Consider the following 20,176-nt stretch of genomic DNA (forward strand, 5'->3'; position numbering starts at 1 on the left):
CTCCAAACTGCACAACTAAGTAGGCTTTTGCAAAGCAGAGAGCTGAGAGGAAAAACGCCATTAACTGAGTCTGTAAGCAAGTTAGTAGGGCTGTCTCAAGTTATAGCATAAACAAGTGGGCAAGTATCATGGATTATTTATAAAATTAGTGAACATGCACTGCAAATAGGGGAGAAAAACCCCCAATAAACCTTTTCCACACAGAAAATATTACTTTACAGATTTGTGAAGCTTATTTGTTGCTTTGTAAGCTACTCTTTAAGGAAAACGCAATATTACTTTCATCTCCAATGAAACACTCAGACAGTGGACTATAAGAAAATGATTTCCAAGTTTAGACTAGGATATTATGATCTGTCTACATCTCTAGAAGGAGGTCAAATCAAAATCGATGTGTACACTCTCAGATGCCAGGGAGGACGAGGGAAGAAGGCAGCTCAACAGCTGCCTTTGGAACATGTAGAACAAAAAATGTGAAAAATCCCGCCCTAACCACATCCTCCCAAAAAATTGAATTGCCAGACCTGCCTGTCTCACTGAGGCATAGAAGCACTGCTGATGTTGTTTATTGTACACAAGTATAATTACATGAAGTGTAGATATGCCAGGGTTGAGCTGTTCTACAATAATTTCAATGTATGAAACTTTCAATGTTCCCCAAAACTACCAATTCAAAATAGAGAGTCAAAGACACAAAACTTGTTCTGCAGTGCACTAAGGGGGGCAACAACCAAAATAACACTTTTTTCTTTCCCTAGGAAAGTAGTTCACTGTGAAGAACCCAGGACTAAAGACAGCAGAATGTAACATTGATGCTTAGAGGACAGAGTGGACAGTGCTCACAGCTGTGAACAGCTGGTGCTCCAACAAATATTTTGTCAGATCCCACCATCACATAAGAGCTACACAGAAAGCAGCCAGGGGGCTGCAAATGAGAAGATGATGATTTTTGGTAAGGGAAGCTGGTCTGATTTAAAGACACAATACTTTTTTTGGAAACTGTGCTCCAAAATTAGTTCTCATGAAGAAGTTGCATACTGTTTCATGGATGGATTTTAGTTGCTAGGAATGATGCCAGAACGAATAGGCAAACAATGCTGCCTGTGAATTCTAATGCTTGCCTACTATTTGATCTGTGTATGCTTGCTGCCATATTGTTTGGAGAGAAGAGATCTAAAGTGAGAAGCTCCAGGCTGTGTGGTACATGTGGCTGGATGACAGGTGGTGAGGAATCACTGTTTGCCAAGAGGTCACATATTTAAGATGGGAAAAGCATTTGTCTCCTCTCCCTACCAATCCTGAACCACATTGGAAGCTTATTTAAATATGGTCATCTGTAATTACATAGAAAACCAGAAAATTCAAAAATAAAGGAAGAAAGAAAAATTAACTTTGTTTACTGAAAGCAACCAAGCAAGAAATCCATTTCAACCATAAAACACTTACAGGAATTCCCATTATGCCAGGTTCACCAGGGAGCCCAGCAATTCCTGGTAATCCCATCTCTCCTTTTTCACCGCTTTCTCCAACAAGTCCCTGGTCTCCAGGGTCTCCCTAAAACACAGTAAAAAAACCCAAAACAAAACCAAAACAAACAATCAAAAAACCTTAGTCAACCTGCTGCTACAGAATCACGTGTTCATAAGAAAAGGGAATTCTGGATCTTTGAGTTAAAAAAAAAAGTACGCTAAAACTAATGTGAATCTTGCCAGTCAAATTCAGATCAGGCTCTAAGTTAGGGTAAAGCCCTTTCTATCTCATTCATACACTCCTACAGCCACACTTTGCCTCATCCATCACCAGGTATCTGAGGTTGTTCTCTATGACATCCCCTGTCCTGGCACAGCATTGATCCAATTCAGGGAGCACAGCATCCTTGGGCTTGCTTTCTCCTGCACTTTAGTCACCACAGACAAAAGCTGTACTGAGGTAAAGCTTGCTTTTCTTTGTCAAGCCATTCAGCTTTGCAGCCCTTGCAAGGTAGATTTATACCTGAAAGGTACAGAAAAACCTGTACTTTACAGGACCCCTGTGTAAAAACTAAGCACACTCAGCTGGGCTCAGTTGATCTGGTGCTGACCTAGGATAAAAAAGGAGATTTGGGTCCTTAGGCTAGTAAGAGTACTTTACATCTGCTACAAAAACTTAATGTACCTTTGGGCCATCTTTTCCTTGAACACCGTCTTCTCCTGGAGGCCCTGGTTCACCCTTAGGAAGAAAAAGTTGGAAACAAAGTTACTGCCTAAATTTCTTGACTCATACAAGTTTTATACGTGTTTATTATATTCTGGACAACTTTTATGCTGCTGTTACAGTTTATTTATCTTCAATGTCACAGCCCATGAATATTTAATGCAAGAAAACATAAAAGATGATTAGCATTAGAAAAATGAGGCAATACTATGTCCACATAACCATGAGATTTAGACAGTAGCACTGAGATTTTGTTTGGTTTCAGAGTATATAACATGTAATTACAGTAACCTCAAAAATATACCTATTGTGTCCTGAAACTTCCATGTTTATGTGGGTAACTACTATATTGGTATGTTTACAGACTTACTGTAGGGCCATTTACCATCAGAAATATTTCAACATTATAATCACAGAATCACTCAGAGACCATCTAGTTCAACTGCCAGCCCAGCCCCACCATAATCATATTCCCAAGTGCCACACCCAGACCTCTCCCAGACACTTCAAGAGATGGTGGCTCCACCACCTCCCACGGCAACCTATTCCAATGTCTCAGCACTTTTTCCGTGAAAATTGTACTTCTAATACACAATCTGAACATCTCCTGGTACAACTTCAGGCCATTCATTCTATCATTTGTTAGCTGGCAGAAGAGACTGCCCCCCACCTCACTACAGATTCCTTTCAGGTAGTTGTAGAGAGCAACGAGCCTCCTTTTCTTCAGGTTAAACAACCCCTGCTCTCTCAATTGCTTCTCATAAAATTTGTACTTCAGCAGCTCCGTTGCCCTTCTCTGGACGTGCTCCAGCACCTCAATGTCCTCCTTTGAAATGAGACCCAGAACTGCACACAAAGTTCAAGGTGCAGCTTCACCAGTGCCAAGTACAGGGAAAAATCCACTGCCCTGGTCCTGCTGGTCACAATGTTTCTGACACAGGCCAGGAGGCCATTGGCCTTTTTGGCCACTTGGGCACAGCTTGCTTACGTTCAGATGCTGTTGACAAGAACCCCTAAGTTTATTTCTGCTGAGCAGCTCTCAAGCCACCCTTCCCCAATCAATACTCTTTTTAACCTGATAGAGTATTACACTGGATTTTTTTCTTTAAAGAAGAGGCTATTGGAAAATAGCTTCTTACTGAATTTTTCTGATAAAGATTTCTCAACCTGCACTTCACTTGTAACATACTTTTCCATTGTGGAAGAAGATTTGCATTCATAGCTTACCCTTAAACCTTGGTCACCTGGCTCTCCAGCCTTCCCAGCAGGACCAATGTCTCCCTGGGATATCACAAGGAAAATAATTGGATTTTAAGGGACAATATTCATAATAATGACAGTGTTTACAGCTGATGGAGTCATCATGACAGTAACAGTATTTTTTAATGGTCCATTTCCTGTATCACTGTCTGGTTAGCTAATGAATTAGATCTCTCTGATTTGCTTATATGAAAATTTGAAAATTTAAACAGCATAAGAGAGAATAATTTCAACATTTACCTTTGTGCCTGGTTCCCCCTGCAGACCAGGTTCTCCTTCTGGGCCAGGAGGTCCCTGTATGGTACAAGAGCTACTGTTAAGTCATCACTAGTAATGATTTTGCCACAACTAAATAATACACCCAAAACTGAAGCAGAAGAACAGCACAAGACACTGACAGAGATAAAGGTCTGAAAAATCAAGACAACATAGTTCTTTGTTCTTCCTAGAGCCAAAGAGAAAAGAAAGGAGGGTACAGAAGCAGTTCAGGAAATACATTGTGGGTCAGGAGCATACTGAAGACTCAGCAGTACCACTAAGCCTCTATCTTTCACCACAAATTACTGCTGAGTAAGCATCTATTTTCTGTAAATCTGACTGACAACGTCATGTCTGTTAAGACTTGGAGCCAAGTAGATACAGCCTTTGGAAAACTAAGCCCCTTTTGGAGGCCTCAGCCCTTAAGGAGTTAATGGTATCAGACAGCTTTTTGTAAAGTTTACATATAAACCTTTTCTTAATAGTCAGTCTGGGTTTTGGGTGACTGAGGAAGAGTCTTTCTTTGACTAAGCCAAATCCTTACTGTTCTAAGTGAGCTCATCCCTCAGGTACTTCATTACAAGCATGGCTAATACATTCTGTCACATTTCTCTCAATGAAATATTAAAAACAAAGTAGAAAAACAGAAGCAGAAATTAGCAAGAAGGCTGTCTACAGCTGCTTTCCTTTATCTACAATTTGAAAGAACATATGATTAATGGTGTTTTGCTGCCTAACTGCAAGATAAGTGGTGCTTCCAAAAAAAGAGTTGTTTGCTCAATTAAACATTCACCTCCTATGACAAATGTCATGACTGTATGCTCAAAGACAGTGCATACAACAAAACAAGCTAGACATTTTAGACATTTTTTAGTAACATCTTTATTTAAGAGTCTCTCAGTAGCTCATGATATTTAAGTCAGCTGCAGGCAATAAAAAAAATTAATAAACATATTGTCCAGGCTTATTCAGTTGTTTGAGAATTTGTAATTGCTTTATAAATGATCAAAATCTCACCTCAAACCCCATTTCTCCAACAGGGCCAGCATCCCCTGGTTGTCCTCTTGGACCCTGGCATTAAACAAAATTTTGGATGCATCATTCAATTAACATTAAATTACATTGTAGTGTGTTCAATAGGTCTCTTCAGAACTCTTCCAACTGGAATAAAGAAATATATTTCATTGTCTTTCCTCCTGAATCCAACAGTGTATCCAAGTCCCATGATGGCATACAGTACCAACCTTGACACACTGAAACAACAGATCTCAAATAATAGCACAGATGTCTTTTCTTTGAGACTAAAAATAAATTATTATCTGAACTAAGCTCTTCTCTTGACAAGCTGAGACTTTGTTTAATTAAGGTTTGTTAGACTGTCTGGTTTGCTTTGTGGAAAAGCCTACAGTCTGGTATGGAATCAACTGAAAACAACTACTTCACCATGGATTTAGCAGCATTTGTACAGAACAGCCACTGAGGCGTAGTAATCTAAAGGCTGGAGGCTTCTTAGTAATATTAGTAACTATACCATAAACATTTTATTATAAGCCTTACATGTAAGTAGGGAATTTACTGCAGGAACACTCAGGGATTGTTCTCCAAAGTGGCACATTCAAATCCCCTGCACATGTAAGATCTGGGCCCACAGAGAAGGAGTTGTGTGCTGGGGAGCAGTGGCTGCCTCTAACAGCTCACAGCTGATTCTATAGCCACTGTGAATGTACATCAAACCAAATCAACCCTCTGCATATAACCAATCTTTGAACTTTAAGAAAGTTTGTATCTATTTACCCCGTTGGGACTCGTCTGCATCTAAACACATCCTAAATTCAAAACATTTTCTTGATCTACAATTCTGATGTAAAAGAAAGATGCTGCTTCTATTTATGACAGAAGCCTTTAAAACAAACATTTACTCTACTTGGTTTCACTTCCTCTTACAGACTATGCATATGGTTTTGCTCCTCCTGATGACCTGGCAATGGCAATGTGAATTTTCTCTTCCCTTGTGACAACAATGTAAATTTCATATTACTGACAGAATGCAGATGCATATATTTGACATTTCATCTTCGTTTAAATATGATAAACTAAAACTGAAGTTACTTCCCTTTGAGAATTACTTAGTCCTAAACTAAATTAATTGAATTTCATTTGCAGCAATTCCATTAAATTCCACTAGGCAAGTGTCACAAAGCTTCAGTTTGCTTCACAAGTCAAGCATTTCTTCATATTACCATGGAGATAAGGCTGCTGGATCAGTAATGTAACTTTCTCCTGAGACTTTCAGAAGCCAAAAATTTAGAGTGGTATGGGGACTCCTTTTAACCATTAGCACCAGGTAACTTGCAAAGGATTTTACTGAAATGCCAGACAAACAGATAAGGTTTGAGTGTCATTTAGATCAATCTCGTTAATACAAATAGTTCTAATAGCCTACATTTCTTTGCTGCTCCACCAACAATTAGGGTTTTTCTGCTCTATGCAGAACTAGTGACAGGGCCAGAAAACCTCAGCAGCTGGCTTTCACACAGTGACCAGCTGACAGAGGATGAAATCAAGCTGTTTGGATGGGCAGCTAAAAAAAGAGCCACGCGTTTTATTGTGCAATATCTTCTGTCATTTTATCACTTCTTTCTAGATCCAGAGAACCAGAGACCATTTTCTGAAGACATTTTACTCTTTCAGCACTTGATAGAAAAGCTATCCTGTTCACAGGATAAGTTTTTCTTCTGACAGTGAATATGCAGTTTCTATGACGATGAGTACAACAGAAATGTAGACTGCTCAAGCGTTGACCACTTAGATTAGGTAAGGTAGACAGGCATGCTATTGATATGAAAATTCAGACTTGGCCAGAAAATGGCAGGAATTTGGCATATAAACCTTTCACTGTAAGGCTCTCAGATGTTGCAACATGAAGATTAGATATAATAAATGAAAGAGATTAAGTAACAGGAATCCAGTGATAACTATTGGAAAAGAACATTTTCTGTGAAACATTTTGCCATTCCTACAGGTTGGCAGCTTATGTTAAGTATGCAATTCTAGCCTAAAGAAAATTTGTTGGTGTTTTTCTAGCCCTCAATTACAATTGAGGGCTAGAAAACTGAGTAATTGTGCAATTATTTTCTGTAAGTATGTCAGACAATGGATTAGTAGAAATATTATAAAAAACACTAAATACTAATAATACTAAAAATAATATAACTTCTATCAACACTTCACTTTCAAGATTTAAATTACCTATGTGCAATTTACTGTGCAAAATTACTTTCCAGAAGCAGTGTAAACACAAAATTTTTGACAACTCTATTAGATTTCTGCAGCAGAAAAATGGGAGCCTTCTCCCAAATCACATTAAGACTGCATGCATTCTTTCACTTTATTTATATAACCTGATTTACTCCCAGAGATGGTGCTTCAATACTACTCCTGTCACAGCTATATCTTGCAGTATATTGCATATATTTGCTGCAGATTCTGTGTGATCTTCTGTAACAATATTAGTCACATGAATGTGAGTGTGGCTTTGACATAGTAACAAGAATCCATCCAGCAGAGGAATGTCTGAGGTTTATTATAGCAGTTTCTTCTTGAAAATTTAATAGATGCCAATTAGATGTGGCCCCTGTGTTCCTGAACAACAATTCTAATATTTGCTTAAAAAAACACCACTAAAGTATTGGTACATATATTTACACAGTACATCATATAGGTAGCTACCTCAATGTGGTATAAAGCCACATTATATTGTGGTCTGTGTTCTGTCATGCTCTGTTAAGGTGTGCACCCCTTACTACAGAGCTTCCCAACAAGATTAACAGGCCACCTCACGAAGGGAGGCAGACTCCAGTTCTGCAGTTTTGGAACAATCACCCCACAATTCCTACCTAACCACAGCTGGCAATATTGAATCTTAGTAAAATGGAGCTTGAGTCGTCAGGGAGTTGTATAATACATGGAAAAACTTTGAAGCAGGCATGGGGATCAACTTACTGGCTCTCCCACTGGTCCCCTGTCTCCTGTGGTTCCTGGAGGCCCGAGCAAGCCCTGGAAGATTAAAATAAAATAAAAAATCATTGGAAAGAAGTTCCATCATATTCTGAGAACACCACTTCCTCTCTTCTTTTTGTCCACACAGTAACTAACACATAAGTAAAACACCCAAGAAATATGTGCGGCCTTCTTTTCCTGGTTGACATGCACTGACATTTCACCAGCTTCTGCAGCAGGTGAGGGAGTCTTGAATAAATCCTCCCTTAGTTTGTTTTACATACAAATGAATCCTAGCTGAACCACCATTTACCAGTTCCTTGTAATTCTCCTTAGAACCATGTGCTGCTTGTATGTCCAAACTGTCCTACAAGCTGGTTTTTAGATAATCAGTAAGGTTCAGAGTGCACTTTTCTCTCTGTTCAACCTCTCTCATACCATTTCTATCTCACACTGTCTTCTAGAAACTGTAGCTGTTGGAGTAATAGATCAGTATCCTGTCCTTTCAATAAATGTGCTCTTACACATCCTTTCAGCCCAATGAGGTTGTGCTTCATTAATTTCTGTGTGTATAAACACATCTGAAAGTTCTAGTGAATGAAGAGGAAATGAAAACCCCTTGTGTCAAAGGGGAGAGGCAACAAGCTCCTAAATCTGAGCAGAAAAGGCAAGAGAAGTATGGTGACAACCTACATTTTAAGTTTCAACTGCAGAACAAAAGCACAACCATTACTGCTTTATTTTGGTTTTTCTGCTTTCCTCTTTGTTGAAAATCCAGTACAATTTGGACAGACTGATAACCTGCTTTGTAAAAAAACCTCAAAAAGAATACATTAGATTTCTATTCAAAGAAACACTAAAAGAAGGAATTTTCTCCAATACGTTATATATGTTTAACCCATTTCTACATTTAGCCCTACAATGATAACACACACCTACCCCAAAATCTATCAAATAATTATTGTTCTATGTCACAAAGATTTTCATCCTTAAAACTGCACTTCTGTCCCTGGTTCTTTGCATGAATAAGTGCAAACTATCAGAATTTTCAGCTGCTCTGAAATAGATAAACTTCCTCATACCCAAGTATCAAACAAAGTATGAGATTTTCTGGATTTTTTTTTTTTTTGTAGAAGTACTAGTAAATTTCATACTCACAAGTGCACCCTGATCTCCTCTTTCTCCTGGATTTCCAGCTTTACCCTGGTTAAAGAGAAATATCAAAAGACAAAGCTGGCTTCAAGTAATTTCCAAACACAGCTCAGAAATCAGAGTTACTGTGTTAAAGTTTACTACAAAGACTGGCTCCAATACTTACAATGAGCCCAGGAACTCCTTTCTTTCCTGGATCACCTCTTTCTCCCTGATAAATAACAAACAATGTGTAAATTCTCCATACAGTTGCTTGATAAACTGCATTCAGTTACTGTGAGTTTAAATGCTGGGTAACTACAGAAAGTGCAGATTCAGGCTTAGATGTGCTCAAAGTATCTGGAAAAGGCAGAGATTTCCAAATCTCTTGGATTAAATGGAACTCTCTGGCTTCTGGGGTTTTTTGGTTCATTTTCTTTTATCTGTTATGGTCTACCTCAGTGTTTTATATAGCAATGCAAACACTCACCTTAGTACCTTCTGTTCCCAGTTCTCCTGGAGGACCATCAAGACCTCTTGGCCCCTGAATATTGAACAAGTGATTTGGAATACTAATTATGCATTATTTTTGGTTGTCATTTAGGAGATGTTACATAAGCTTTAGGAGAGGGGAAACATTTTGTTAGCATGAAAACCAGTTTTCATTGTGTGTCAAGTGTGAAATAAAGCTTCAAAGAATAAAATAAGTTTCTGGTTTGTTGAATTATGAATTTAAGAAGAAAGATTTTTTTTAAAGTATGTAAACAAAACATTCAGTGTCTCTGTTGGAGCCAGATGGCAGGCTGACATTTTCTGCTCTTTTTTTCATCCACCTTCTACTCATGCAACAGACATCTACTTAGAGGGATTTAGATGATCACTGTATATACAGAGTGCTTGCTTTTGAGCACATTATAAGATGCATATGCAAAAATTAATCTTACTAGTAATACTGTAAAAAAGCAAATAAAGTTCTTCCATTAGTAAACCAGTTTGAGGCAAGATCAGAAGCAATTTATAATTGTGAACTACTGTGCTCTATTGTTAGACTAAAATATTTTTGTAAATTGATTTTTATAAGCAATACATGAACAAAGATTACCCGTAATATTACTGTAGCATAATACAGCAAATACGTATTGCCAAAATATTCAGAGTTTATTTAAGATTGGAAATCTAAATCTATTAGCTTACAAACAAATGAGAAATCTTTAAATAGGTCATGAGCAAAATGGAAAAGAATATTTTATCCATGCAGATTTAGGAGATTATTTCCATAATTCTAAAAACCATGACTGTTTAGGTACAGAATATTAAATTAAAACCAGTTAAGAACAACTTAAAACTAATGACCACTTCAAAGGAAGAGCTAGATAAATATCAAGACAGGCTCTTTAAAGTAGTATGCCTTGGGAAGATAAGACATAACAGCTTTCCTGGTGCCATTTGGGCTGGGCTGGCATCAGAAGGAGTTAGTACACTACCACGGCAGTGCCTAGAGGAAAACAATATCTATTTCTATGGTGAATTTCTGGGCTGTAGAGAACCTTACATCTTGGGTTATGATTTATAGAGAAGGGCATCCAATCATGACTGATTTTCAGTCATAAGACTGTTCTAAATGATAATAATAGGGACTTGTAAAATGACTTTGTTGGAAGCACATCTGAGTTAATTTAGTTTACTTTCCCTGCAAAAAATATCTGTGACTTCCATATCTCCCTTAACTATTTTGAGAAAAAACATACCACAATTTGTTCTCTCTGACTTGGACTTACTGATCCATATCAAAACCTCTCTTGGAACACGTGTTGAGTGCCCATCCACTTTTCTCTGGAGCAAAAGTGAAAATGGCTGACTGGTAACTCAGGAACAGTGTCCAGAATCATTTAGGCTTTTCTCCTGAAAAGAAAACCTCTCAGGAACAGGACTTTCCTGTGAGCTGATATATAACTATATATTCTGGCAAAGCCAGAAATATCCCATGAGAACTCATCTGTCATCTTTTCAGCACTGCTACTTCTGGCCAGCACAAAGGAACACAGAAACCATAGGAAAAGGAAAAAGGGCAGGCAGGGAGAGCTGTATAAAATACTCTGTAGTTTGGGACTCAGCTTTTGTGAGGCAATCCTTGGGCTAGTCTGGCCATCTATTTTGTTTTGGTGTGAGCCAGGACTGAGCAATTACAGGCATTTTTTTTGAGCTAGAGAGGAAAAGAGGCTACAGAAGACAATGTTGAGCTGCCACGTGGCACTCAGCGTGAAAGGTCCTAAACCAAACAATACTGAAGTCTATGGAAAAAAAAATCTGTGACTTCAATGTGCTCAGAGATTAGAAACCAAAAACACTAGTAGTGTTTTCAAAGGTGAAGTAGGTTTTTATAAAAACATTTATATTGGGACTCATGTTAAGATTATGTAATTGGGTAACTCAATTGTTGAATTACTATATAGCATAATTCAAAAGAAAGCTTAACATCTTGATCAAATTAATTTCAGGTTTTACTGCTCTTCACTTTTTTTTATGTAACACACACAAAATCAGTTGTGATGAAAATTCAAGGCAGATTTAGCAGGTTTATTGTCCCCTGATCTGAAATGTCTCAAAGAACAGGAGGAGAAGAGACAAGAAGAAACAGATGGAGTGAGGACAGGTCATTCAGCTATCAGGGTAGAAGGGACAAAAGCTCAAGGAAGACCTGTGGAGGAACCACCTGTGACAACACAAGGAAGGGGGAAATTGAGAGTGTCAAGTTAAGCAATTGCAGGAAAGTTTTAGATTTTCTCAGACTTTTCAGATATGTTATCTGTCACTTCTCTTTGTGCATTCTTCACAGGGCTGACCAGACGATAAAATCTCAAGATGAAATATTCAAGGAAGAAAAAGGACATGTTTTCACTTTACAGATTTTGTAATAATGTCTTTCTAGGTTTTATCTTCTAGCATTAAGAATTAACAGATAAATTCTTTCAACACTTCTGACATAGCTTTAATCATAAAGAGGATTGTAGCTTGCAGTTCGAGAAACACTCAGGAGACTGCACAAGATTCCTAGTCTGTGTTATGCACATAACACACTAAAACCTTTCTGGCATTCACACAGATCTCCATTTCAATGGAGTTCACCTTGGCAGTGCATGACAGCTGATCTGATCACTAATAGTTAAGTGAAAAAGCCTACCATTTAAAACACCAACCTTCTACTTTGTAACTTTGAATTGAAAACAACGTAACAGAAAGCAACATGATCCTCTGGGCCATGCCTTCCTTTAGCCAGCCACATAACAAAGGGCAGGAATCCAAGGGAAAGGCAATTTAATATCCTGACAAAAGCATACACTAACATTCCTATAAATAGTATGGTGTGACTCCTTATTGGAACAGATGAATTGGATTGTACAATTTCTTACTATAGCTAGGACAGAATGAAAGATATACTTGATTTGCTGTTATTTAAATTAGGTTTCAACAGAGCTGGGGATTGAGGCTGCCAAACGACTGCTACTACTTTTTTCTTTGGCGTGGGTTCAGCTCTGTTTCTAAAATGGAACATTTTTCATTGAAAAACTCTAGGATGATTATCTGAGAAAAAGTTCATCTAAGAAGGTAAGAAGCACAAATTAACTCTTTTTATTCTTTCTCGTCCTGTCTCCCAAATACCAGAAGAGCGAAAATAACACAAACACAATATATAGCTACTACTCTTTTTTGGTGGCTGACATGGGAGAGTATTAGAAAATGTCATCAATTTAATCTCATTTCCTTCGAACAATTAAGAGAGATGAACACATTCTATCCATGTACCACCAGGCATGCTGGGTGCCTGTTTCACAAGTGCACACAATTTGCTCAGTTCCACATTCCCTGATGTGAGAAGTATGAAAGTTATCACTCATTAAAACTAAGCACAGATGTCCTCAGGTAACTGAGGTTCTTCATGTCAGTCCAGATGCCACTACACAGGAGACAACCCTACTGGCTGCTAGAGACTTGAGTTGCTGCTACCTGACCACAAATGCACAGCAGTTCACTGTCTCATTTATCTGCATTTTCAAGTCTAAATTTCATGATCTGCATTCCAGGAAAGTAAGAGCAGAAAAATTACTTCTTTTGAGCAAACACCAGATGCCAATCTGAAGAATACTAAATGCTACGAATTTTAGCAGCTGTTGGGAATTTTGCTTAGGTCTCACTTATGAAATGAATCTAATGATACAGGATCTCCTCTTGAACTAGAAGATACAGTTGTATTAGCCCAAGATTATGGTATGAACTGAAAGCAGAACCAGTCTCTGACACTGTGGTTTACTTCCCACGTTAGCAAACAAAGACAATGAAAGTTGATCATGCCACAATGACTTCATGGCTGCTTACACTGTCAGGCTTCCAGACTAATGTACTTCTTCCTTTGGTCATGGAAAGAAATTCTTTCTCCTACATATTGATACTCTCACCCTCAGTGTCATTCTGCCATTGAAGTATCTACAAAATGGTGCTCTCCCTCTGTGTTTTCATGAGATAAACACTAAAAAATAAAGTGTAATAAACCTTCCACATGATTCTAGCCAAGTGCATCAACTCACAAGCATAAGCAGAGGAAGCTCTGTTCTAGTGCTGTGCTTAGTGGCATATTCCCTGAAATTCCCCAAGAGTGAGTTACTCCATAGACTTCTAGACAGCCTGCCTTCAGCTGGCCAGAGCTCCTGGGTGTACTGGAGAGTGAACAGCTGGATAATCTCAGACAGAAGTAAGCTGCTGGGTAATCTTGGATTCAAAACCATTGCTGAAAGGTCCAGAATTTATGAAGTGAAGGAATTCTATTCTGTGACAGTGCACAAGTAGAGGGTCAGTGCTTCTAAGACTTCCCACAGATTCCAGCTGTGAAGACAGGATACGTTCTTGTTTCTATACAAAATGAAGGGAAATTTCCATATGCTTCCATTTAACTTCTGTATCTGACTGTGGTATGCATTTTCTGAGGCCTTCACAAGAGCTCAGGGTTCTGACACTTCTCTTTCTGATGACAAATCCCAGGTTTCAGGGCACCTCAGATATTTTCCTTATGTGAGATTCCACTTCTACTCTGATATTTTGATCTTGAGAGCAGATAAAATTCTCAGTGGCTTCAGTGGGAGTTTGTTCTCAAGCCTAAGGACCTGGGTTTGTTCTTAGACTCTCTTTCATGAGACATTCCCTGTCATGTTGGGTAGAGGCAAAGGCATAAACCACAATTCCAAAATGGAACTTTCACAGAGCTTGGGGATATTTGGGATTTATTTTGAGTGATCTTTAATTATAAGTACTGCACTCCATGATGTACTGCCAAAATCATAGAGACATATTTATCAGGAATAAATGGAGCTGTAGACACAACCCAGCCACTGGTATGAGCTGTAGAAGTCTCTTAAGAATCTTAGATACACTGTCAAACTGGTAGGCAAGGTGAGAGACACTTCACTAATACGGGCTTTGGATTAGTGTTTTGCATACAGTGAAAAAATGGTATCAATTTCCCTGATAAAAGTGAAATGGAAATGACAATCTAACAAGTGGAGGTTCAAGATTCTAGCACACAGTATCATCTGATTACACTTCCTCTCCCTCAAAACTGTGTTTGAGAGATTTCAATTTTATTTCCAAAGAACTAAATGCAGGTAAAGAAAATAGTCCTTAAAACACTGAAATAGTCCAGTGGTAGTTATAAATGACAACTTTTGTATGTTTATGTGTACAGAAAACAATCAAGTGGTCATCTTGGTTCTAGTTTTGCTCTCAGCCAAAACCAATGGCAAAGCCCATTTCACTGTGAGGAGAAATGAAGATTCCTATTGTTTCCTACATGGAAAAATAAGTATAATCTACCTGATTTCAACACAAACGAGTTGAGTCCAGAGGACAAAGGGAGCAGCTGTAAATAGGTTATATTTTAGATTCCTATTTCCAACACACTATTCTCTGCTCTAAGTAACATGAAGAAGCAATAGTACTTACTCTTCTTCCCTTAGGTCCCTGTGGCCCTGATGGTCCTCTTGCCCCTGAAGGTCCCTACATGTCAAACAAACTTATTATTCATTGTCTTTTAAGCACAAATTCCTGAAAATTGTACGGCTTATGCACCTTAAGCAACAAACAATGCAAGAAATGGAAACCAATCACTTTCACTCATGGTTCAAATTCAATTAATCATGTTTATACAATTTACATAGAAAAATCTAATTAACAGACTATGTAACATTATTTTTACAAAACACTGATGTGACTGTTGGATAAATTATTTCTGTCTATTATCACAAAATTTTTTAAAGATACTTGTATTTCAGCATCATTATGTTAAAAAGCACGAACAGTTTCTGATAAAAGGTTTGATTTTTATCTGTATTGAAGACCCATAGTAGACAAATTATAACAATTATACATAGCAGATTAGAATATAATTTATTTTTTATTAACAATGAAGCTAAACACATAATGAATATATTTAAACTATATTAGGCACCAATGAATTTTAAAAATACTATGCAATTATTAACCATCCTTGCAAAATTCTATTTCCCTACTTGTTTCAACTGAGTGATTTTTAAATGGATGAATAAATCATATAATTACTTTTCCTGTCTCTCAGAGATCACCCTGGCAAACAGCAAGTAAACAGATTCTGTCTGGATGGGTACATTTTCATGACAGTTTTATAGATTGCAGTACAAACTAGAAACTATTCTTAGCTTCAGCAAAGCAAAAAGACAATTTGAAAATAGCTCATTTTATGTCAAACCAAAGCACCCCCCTATACCTACAGGTAATCCTTCTGGCCCCACAGGTCCAGGGCCTCCTGTGGGTCCTGGATAGCCCTAGAATTAAAATAAACATAGAAAAGACAGAACAGTTTTATCTAAATTGTTATTACAGCAACAGTAATAACTCCAGTTACTTAGCTGAATAACTGGCAATAAATTAATAAAATAATTAATTTTGAAAAATTTGTTCCCAAAATTTTGTTTAAAAACTAGATGCTTAATTGGATCTATATCCTAGTAACCATTATGCTTTCCCACACACAGGCAGTAGCTGGGAGAGATACACTGAAACAAAAGATGCTGAGTTCTAAATGAATTTCAAACTCCTCTCAAGAAGGCTGTGACATTGGGAGCAGAAAGTGGACACATCCTGGTGTGGGCAGACTTGGCCAAGACCAAATGCCAAGAACAACTCTTGTCTGAGGACTGCAATGACTTACTACTGAGAAAAGTTCTCTCTGCTATGAGTTAAGTGGATTTATCTATGGCAATAAGCATTAATAACAGTCCAAGAAAAGTAGTTAATAAGACTGGATATTGTATTAATAAATCCTTCTTTATTAATGTCCCTAATAAGATTTTTTTCATGGATCAAAAGCAGCTGGTTGAAGGTAAATCTAGATTAGAGGGATTTAATGAAGGACAAAGCTTCAAAAATCATTGATTCTGCATGGATCATTTAATTGGTCTACAGTCTCAGAGTACTTGATCTCTTCCTTGCTAGTGGATGCCCAAAGAGTAATTACTGCAAACACATAATATCCTTGTCCATGGCAAGAACACCACCCACTGCACCATGCTCGGGCCCACACCTGCAGTTTCTGTACAATGCCATGGAGACTTCAGCCCTGCCAACCACACCAGTGTCAGAGGGAGCAGGATGCAGCACCTACAACATTACACATAAATTCCCTGTCATCTCCTTGCAGTTAAACCTTCAAGTGCTCTCTATACACTCTGGAGCTTTCACAGTGCTCACAAACAAACACACAACCAAGCCTTGAGCATGTTTTCTAGAGAACTTCAACAAGAGCATGGCCATGGGCCCATGTTACAGTCTTTCACTTCTGTACCCAAACACTCCCATGGCATGGCCTCTGGGTGCATGAAGTGCAGTCTCCTGCTTCAGGATAAGAGGTGGTGTCAGGAAGCCAGTCCTCCCACAAGGGTCTGTTTGGGAGGTACTGGGCAGTAGAATTAGAGGTGATGCTAGTTACTAGTCTATCTACTAGAACAACCTGGGTTACACCTCAGTTTACACAGGAAATGGTTATTTTACTTTACCTTTGTTTAATTTATTAAGGCTGCTGAGAGCCATTTTTCAAAAATTCAGCTGCTCTGCTCTTTCATTCAGCAGATCCCTTTGCAATTTCACTGCTGCAGAGGGGATAAAGCTATAAAATGAAACTTTGTAGGAACTATGCATCTTAAATATTACCCCTCCATAAGGTCTGCACACCCAGAAGGGTGAGAACTTATTACTGCTCTGGAGACTAAAATGCCTTTATCAGGAACATAATTGTGGATTCTACATTACTTGTAACTTACCATGACACCTTTTTCTCCAGGAGGACCTACAGGTCCTGGATTGCCTCGCTCTCCCTTTAAAAACAACAACAACAACAACAACAACAAAATAGAAAAAGAAAAGAACATTGAATATTCTTCCCCTTTTCCCATGTCCACTAAGCATACCTGGCAGTGCATCACACTATTGGTTGAGAGACTGCCCTTCAGAAACTGTGCAATGACCTTTTTTAATTTTCTTTTTTTAATTTCTGCATTCCTTCCTCCTACAAGCCTATCCATCTTTTGAAAAAAATGATAAAACTGAGTTTCTCTGTCTTGTCTTTTCCTAGAAGACTGAACAAGAGCTTTGACTATATCAGTCTCTGAGAACTTCTGCTAGATCTGTTTTCTCTCTGTTGGGTGGTTCATATTTATAGTATGTTCCTTAATCCATAGAATTTAGGACAGCAAAGAAAAAAAGTTTTTTTCTCTCTCTTTGTCTTTTTTTCAGTATGTGTTAGTAGAGCACAGATCTAAAGGGAAGGTCAGCCCTTCAACAGCTGCTGAAGCAACTTGAATAGGGGAAGCAGGAAGGGTCTCTTCTGGTCTTCCATACCTTTTCACCTTTCATTCATGTCACACCCAGCACAAATATCAGACCTAGCTGTAGATTATCCTCAGAAGATTACACTTTTATTACAAACAGTGCACATGACAAAGTAATAACACTGTATTTTATATTGCATCCTGTAATTATGCCAGAAATACGTTTGTCATTTAAATGCACATAGCATGTTTACCTTGCACTACTTAATCCGTAAGAGAGGAAGACAAATTCTACAGAAACAGCATAGCAGTGAAAATTATTGCACCATGAAGAAGCTTCCTTCCATTTGCTGATGATAAATTAATTAGTCTTTTACTGCCTTTTCCCTCCTAGCTAAACTAGCAGCTGTATCACAAAATTATCTTTGTTGGGCCAAAGGTAATTATGAAGAACAAGAATCCTTTGACATGAAATTCTAAGATGATATTATGACTAAAACCATATGAGATTTGAATAAATCTAAAGCAGGGCTTTCCACTGATGTATTTCCTTTCACTGATTATATAAATTATTAACAGATTTTAATGGAATTCCTAATAGTAGATTAAGACTTTCTCAATAAAATATCTAAATAGCAGACACCAGTCTAGGTGAAATAATTCAGCCCTGCAGGAAAGAAATACAAATGGTGCTGCATCATAATGACAAACAATTATGTTTTTATCATAACTGAAGCTGACATGCAGTCCAGTAATAGGTTCCTGTTTTTCAGTTTTAAAATACTTCACCTAAATAAAACCATGTCAAATACACTTAAGCTATTTATACTGTTCTAGTCATGCTGAGTCTGCCAAACTTTCACAAACACAACTGTTACTGCATAGCAGACAAAACTCATTCTTGTCTTTTTTATTTGGTTCATGCATACAGCCAAGTTTTCCCTTTCTACTTTTGTCTTCATTATGTAGTAGTACAAAACCAGTGAATCCTGTATAAAACAAGTATAATTCATGCCAGTTTCTCAGAAACAATAGCAGTATAGTAAAGGGATATAAGTAAGGTATCAAATCTATCAACTCCAAATTAACTGTGAAGTAAAATCAAGGATATCAGACACATACCTCAAATAAGAACATTTGGATTACCAATTATTACATCCCCATGCTCTGAAATAGCTACAGGAATATTAGCTCTGATAGTGGTCAGTAAATGATCTCTCACCAGTACTTTATTACCCCAATGGTTTTCAAAGCTGCTGAGTAGTCAGATACATTATTATACCTTTTCACCAAGGCTTCCAGATGGCCCAGCTTCTCCAGGTAAACCAGCTGATCCCTGTATAAAAAGAAAGCAGACTTTTACTTGCATGATGTCTACACTAGTTCATGGTCAGCAGCTCTCCAGAAACAGAGCAGGGCCTATTTCTTCATCCCAGAGGAGCCCATGTCTGTCTAAATGCACCTGTGGGAAAGTGAGAGCTGCATGAGTTAACCTGGCTCAGTCCAGGCAGAAGGACCTCTGCATCTCAGCAAACCAATTAAAAATAGCTACTGCCAGAAGGGAAATTATATTAATTTCACCACAATACTACCCTACCAACTTAGATCTGTCACTGAGCTCAATCTTGCACTGCTAAAAGCTTTACAAACATACAAATAAAGATTATAATTGCTCTGCTAGCATTTTAGTTTGACCACAAATTTCAAAAGGAATAAATTCAGTGGAAAAATGTAAAATGCAGTCAAAACAAAAATGATATTGAATCAGGTGTTGTCAGAATTTTCCCTTCAAGAGTAGTAGCCCCAAATGCCTTTGAAGTCAGAGGATCAGAGCCTTTCAGGCATTCAAAAATGAAATAATGCTCTCCTGAGGCTCTCTCACAAATTTCCACTGGATAGAACCAGTACGACCATATGGGATGGGAAACATGAGAGGAAGTACTTTAAAAATCCTTATTCCCAGTGCTTACAATACCTACTTTATAATGAAACCTAAAAGAAAAAGAAATTATAGCGCAAGGTTTCAATTGAGAAAAACATGACACGTTGGGCTTGAAGAAAAAGCACTAAGTGCCCAGAGTACATTGCTCTTGGAACATGGCAGAAATGTGGAAGCTCCCAGTAGTGACATAATACACAACTGTACAATGTGTGTAACACCTCAGAAAGGAAAAAGAAAAGTCAATTATGTCAATTCACACATTGGCATTGCCACCTCTCTCTGTGTAGGAAGAAACCAGAATTAGCAGCACTACACTGTCATTGAAGTGTAATTAAAAAAAAAAAGGTTTTACTTTAAAAAAATAAAAATCCATCATTTATCTGTATAATGTGAATACAGTTCAGCCTCAAGTACTTTAACAGAACAGGTGCAAAGTAAGTAGAGATTTTATGATTACTTGTTCTCTTAGACTGCTAGCTATGCTGGAAATCCCAGTTTAAACATACTGCAATGAGGCAGCGATACAACTGCCTTTGAGGCTGGG

The 20,176-nt window shown here is 37.9% G+C and overlaps 1 protein-coding gene across 1 annotated transcript in view; it reads right to left on the bottom strand.

Annotated features, from left to right (window-relative positions):
* The window catches only part of COL24A1 (collagen type XXIV alpha 1 chain), a gene marked incomplete at both ends in the record, with an annotated part of 120,911 nt that overhangs the window by 24,814 nt on the left and 75,921 nt on the right, over window positions 1–20,176 (bottom strand). The window contains 13 exons of the mRNA XM_083867473.1: window positions 1,447–1,554; window positions 2,155–2,208; window positions 3,421–3,474; window positions 3,694–3,747; window positions 4,729–4,782; window positions 7,714–7,767; window positions 8,869–8,913; window positions 9,029–9,073; window positions 9,332–9,385; window positions 14,833–14,886; window positions 15,636–15,689; window positions 17,184–17,237; window positions 18,973–19,026. Of these exons, the coding sequence (XP_083723599.1) occupies window positions 1,447–1,554; window positions 2,155–2,208; window positions 3,421–3,474; window positions 3,694–3,747; window positions 4,729–4,782; window positions 7,714–7,767; window positions 8,869–8,913; window positions 9,029–9,073; window positions 9,332–9,385; window positions 14,833–14,886; window positions 15,636–15,689; window positions 17,184–17,237; window positions 18,973–19,026 (738 nt within the window). The remainder of the gene's footprint in view (window positions 1–1,446; window positions 1,555–2,154; window positions 2,209–3,420; window positions 3,475–3,693; window positions 3,748–4,728; window positions 4,783–7,713; window positions 7,768–8,868; window positions 8,914–9,028; window positions 9,074–9,331; window positions 9,386–14,832; window positions 14,887–15,635; window positions 15,690–17,183; window positions 17,238–18,972; window positions 19,027–20,176) is intronic.

This window comes from Zosterops lateralis (assembly GCF_965231275.1).
Source record: "Zosterops lateralis genome assembly, chromosome: 9".
Classification (NCBI taxonomy): Eukaryota; Metazoa; Chordata; class Aves; order Passeriformes; family Zosteropidae; genus Zosterops; species Zosterops lateralis.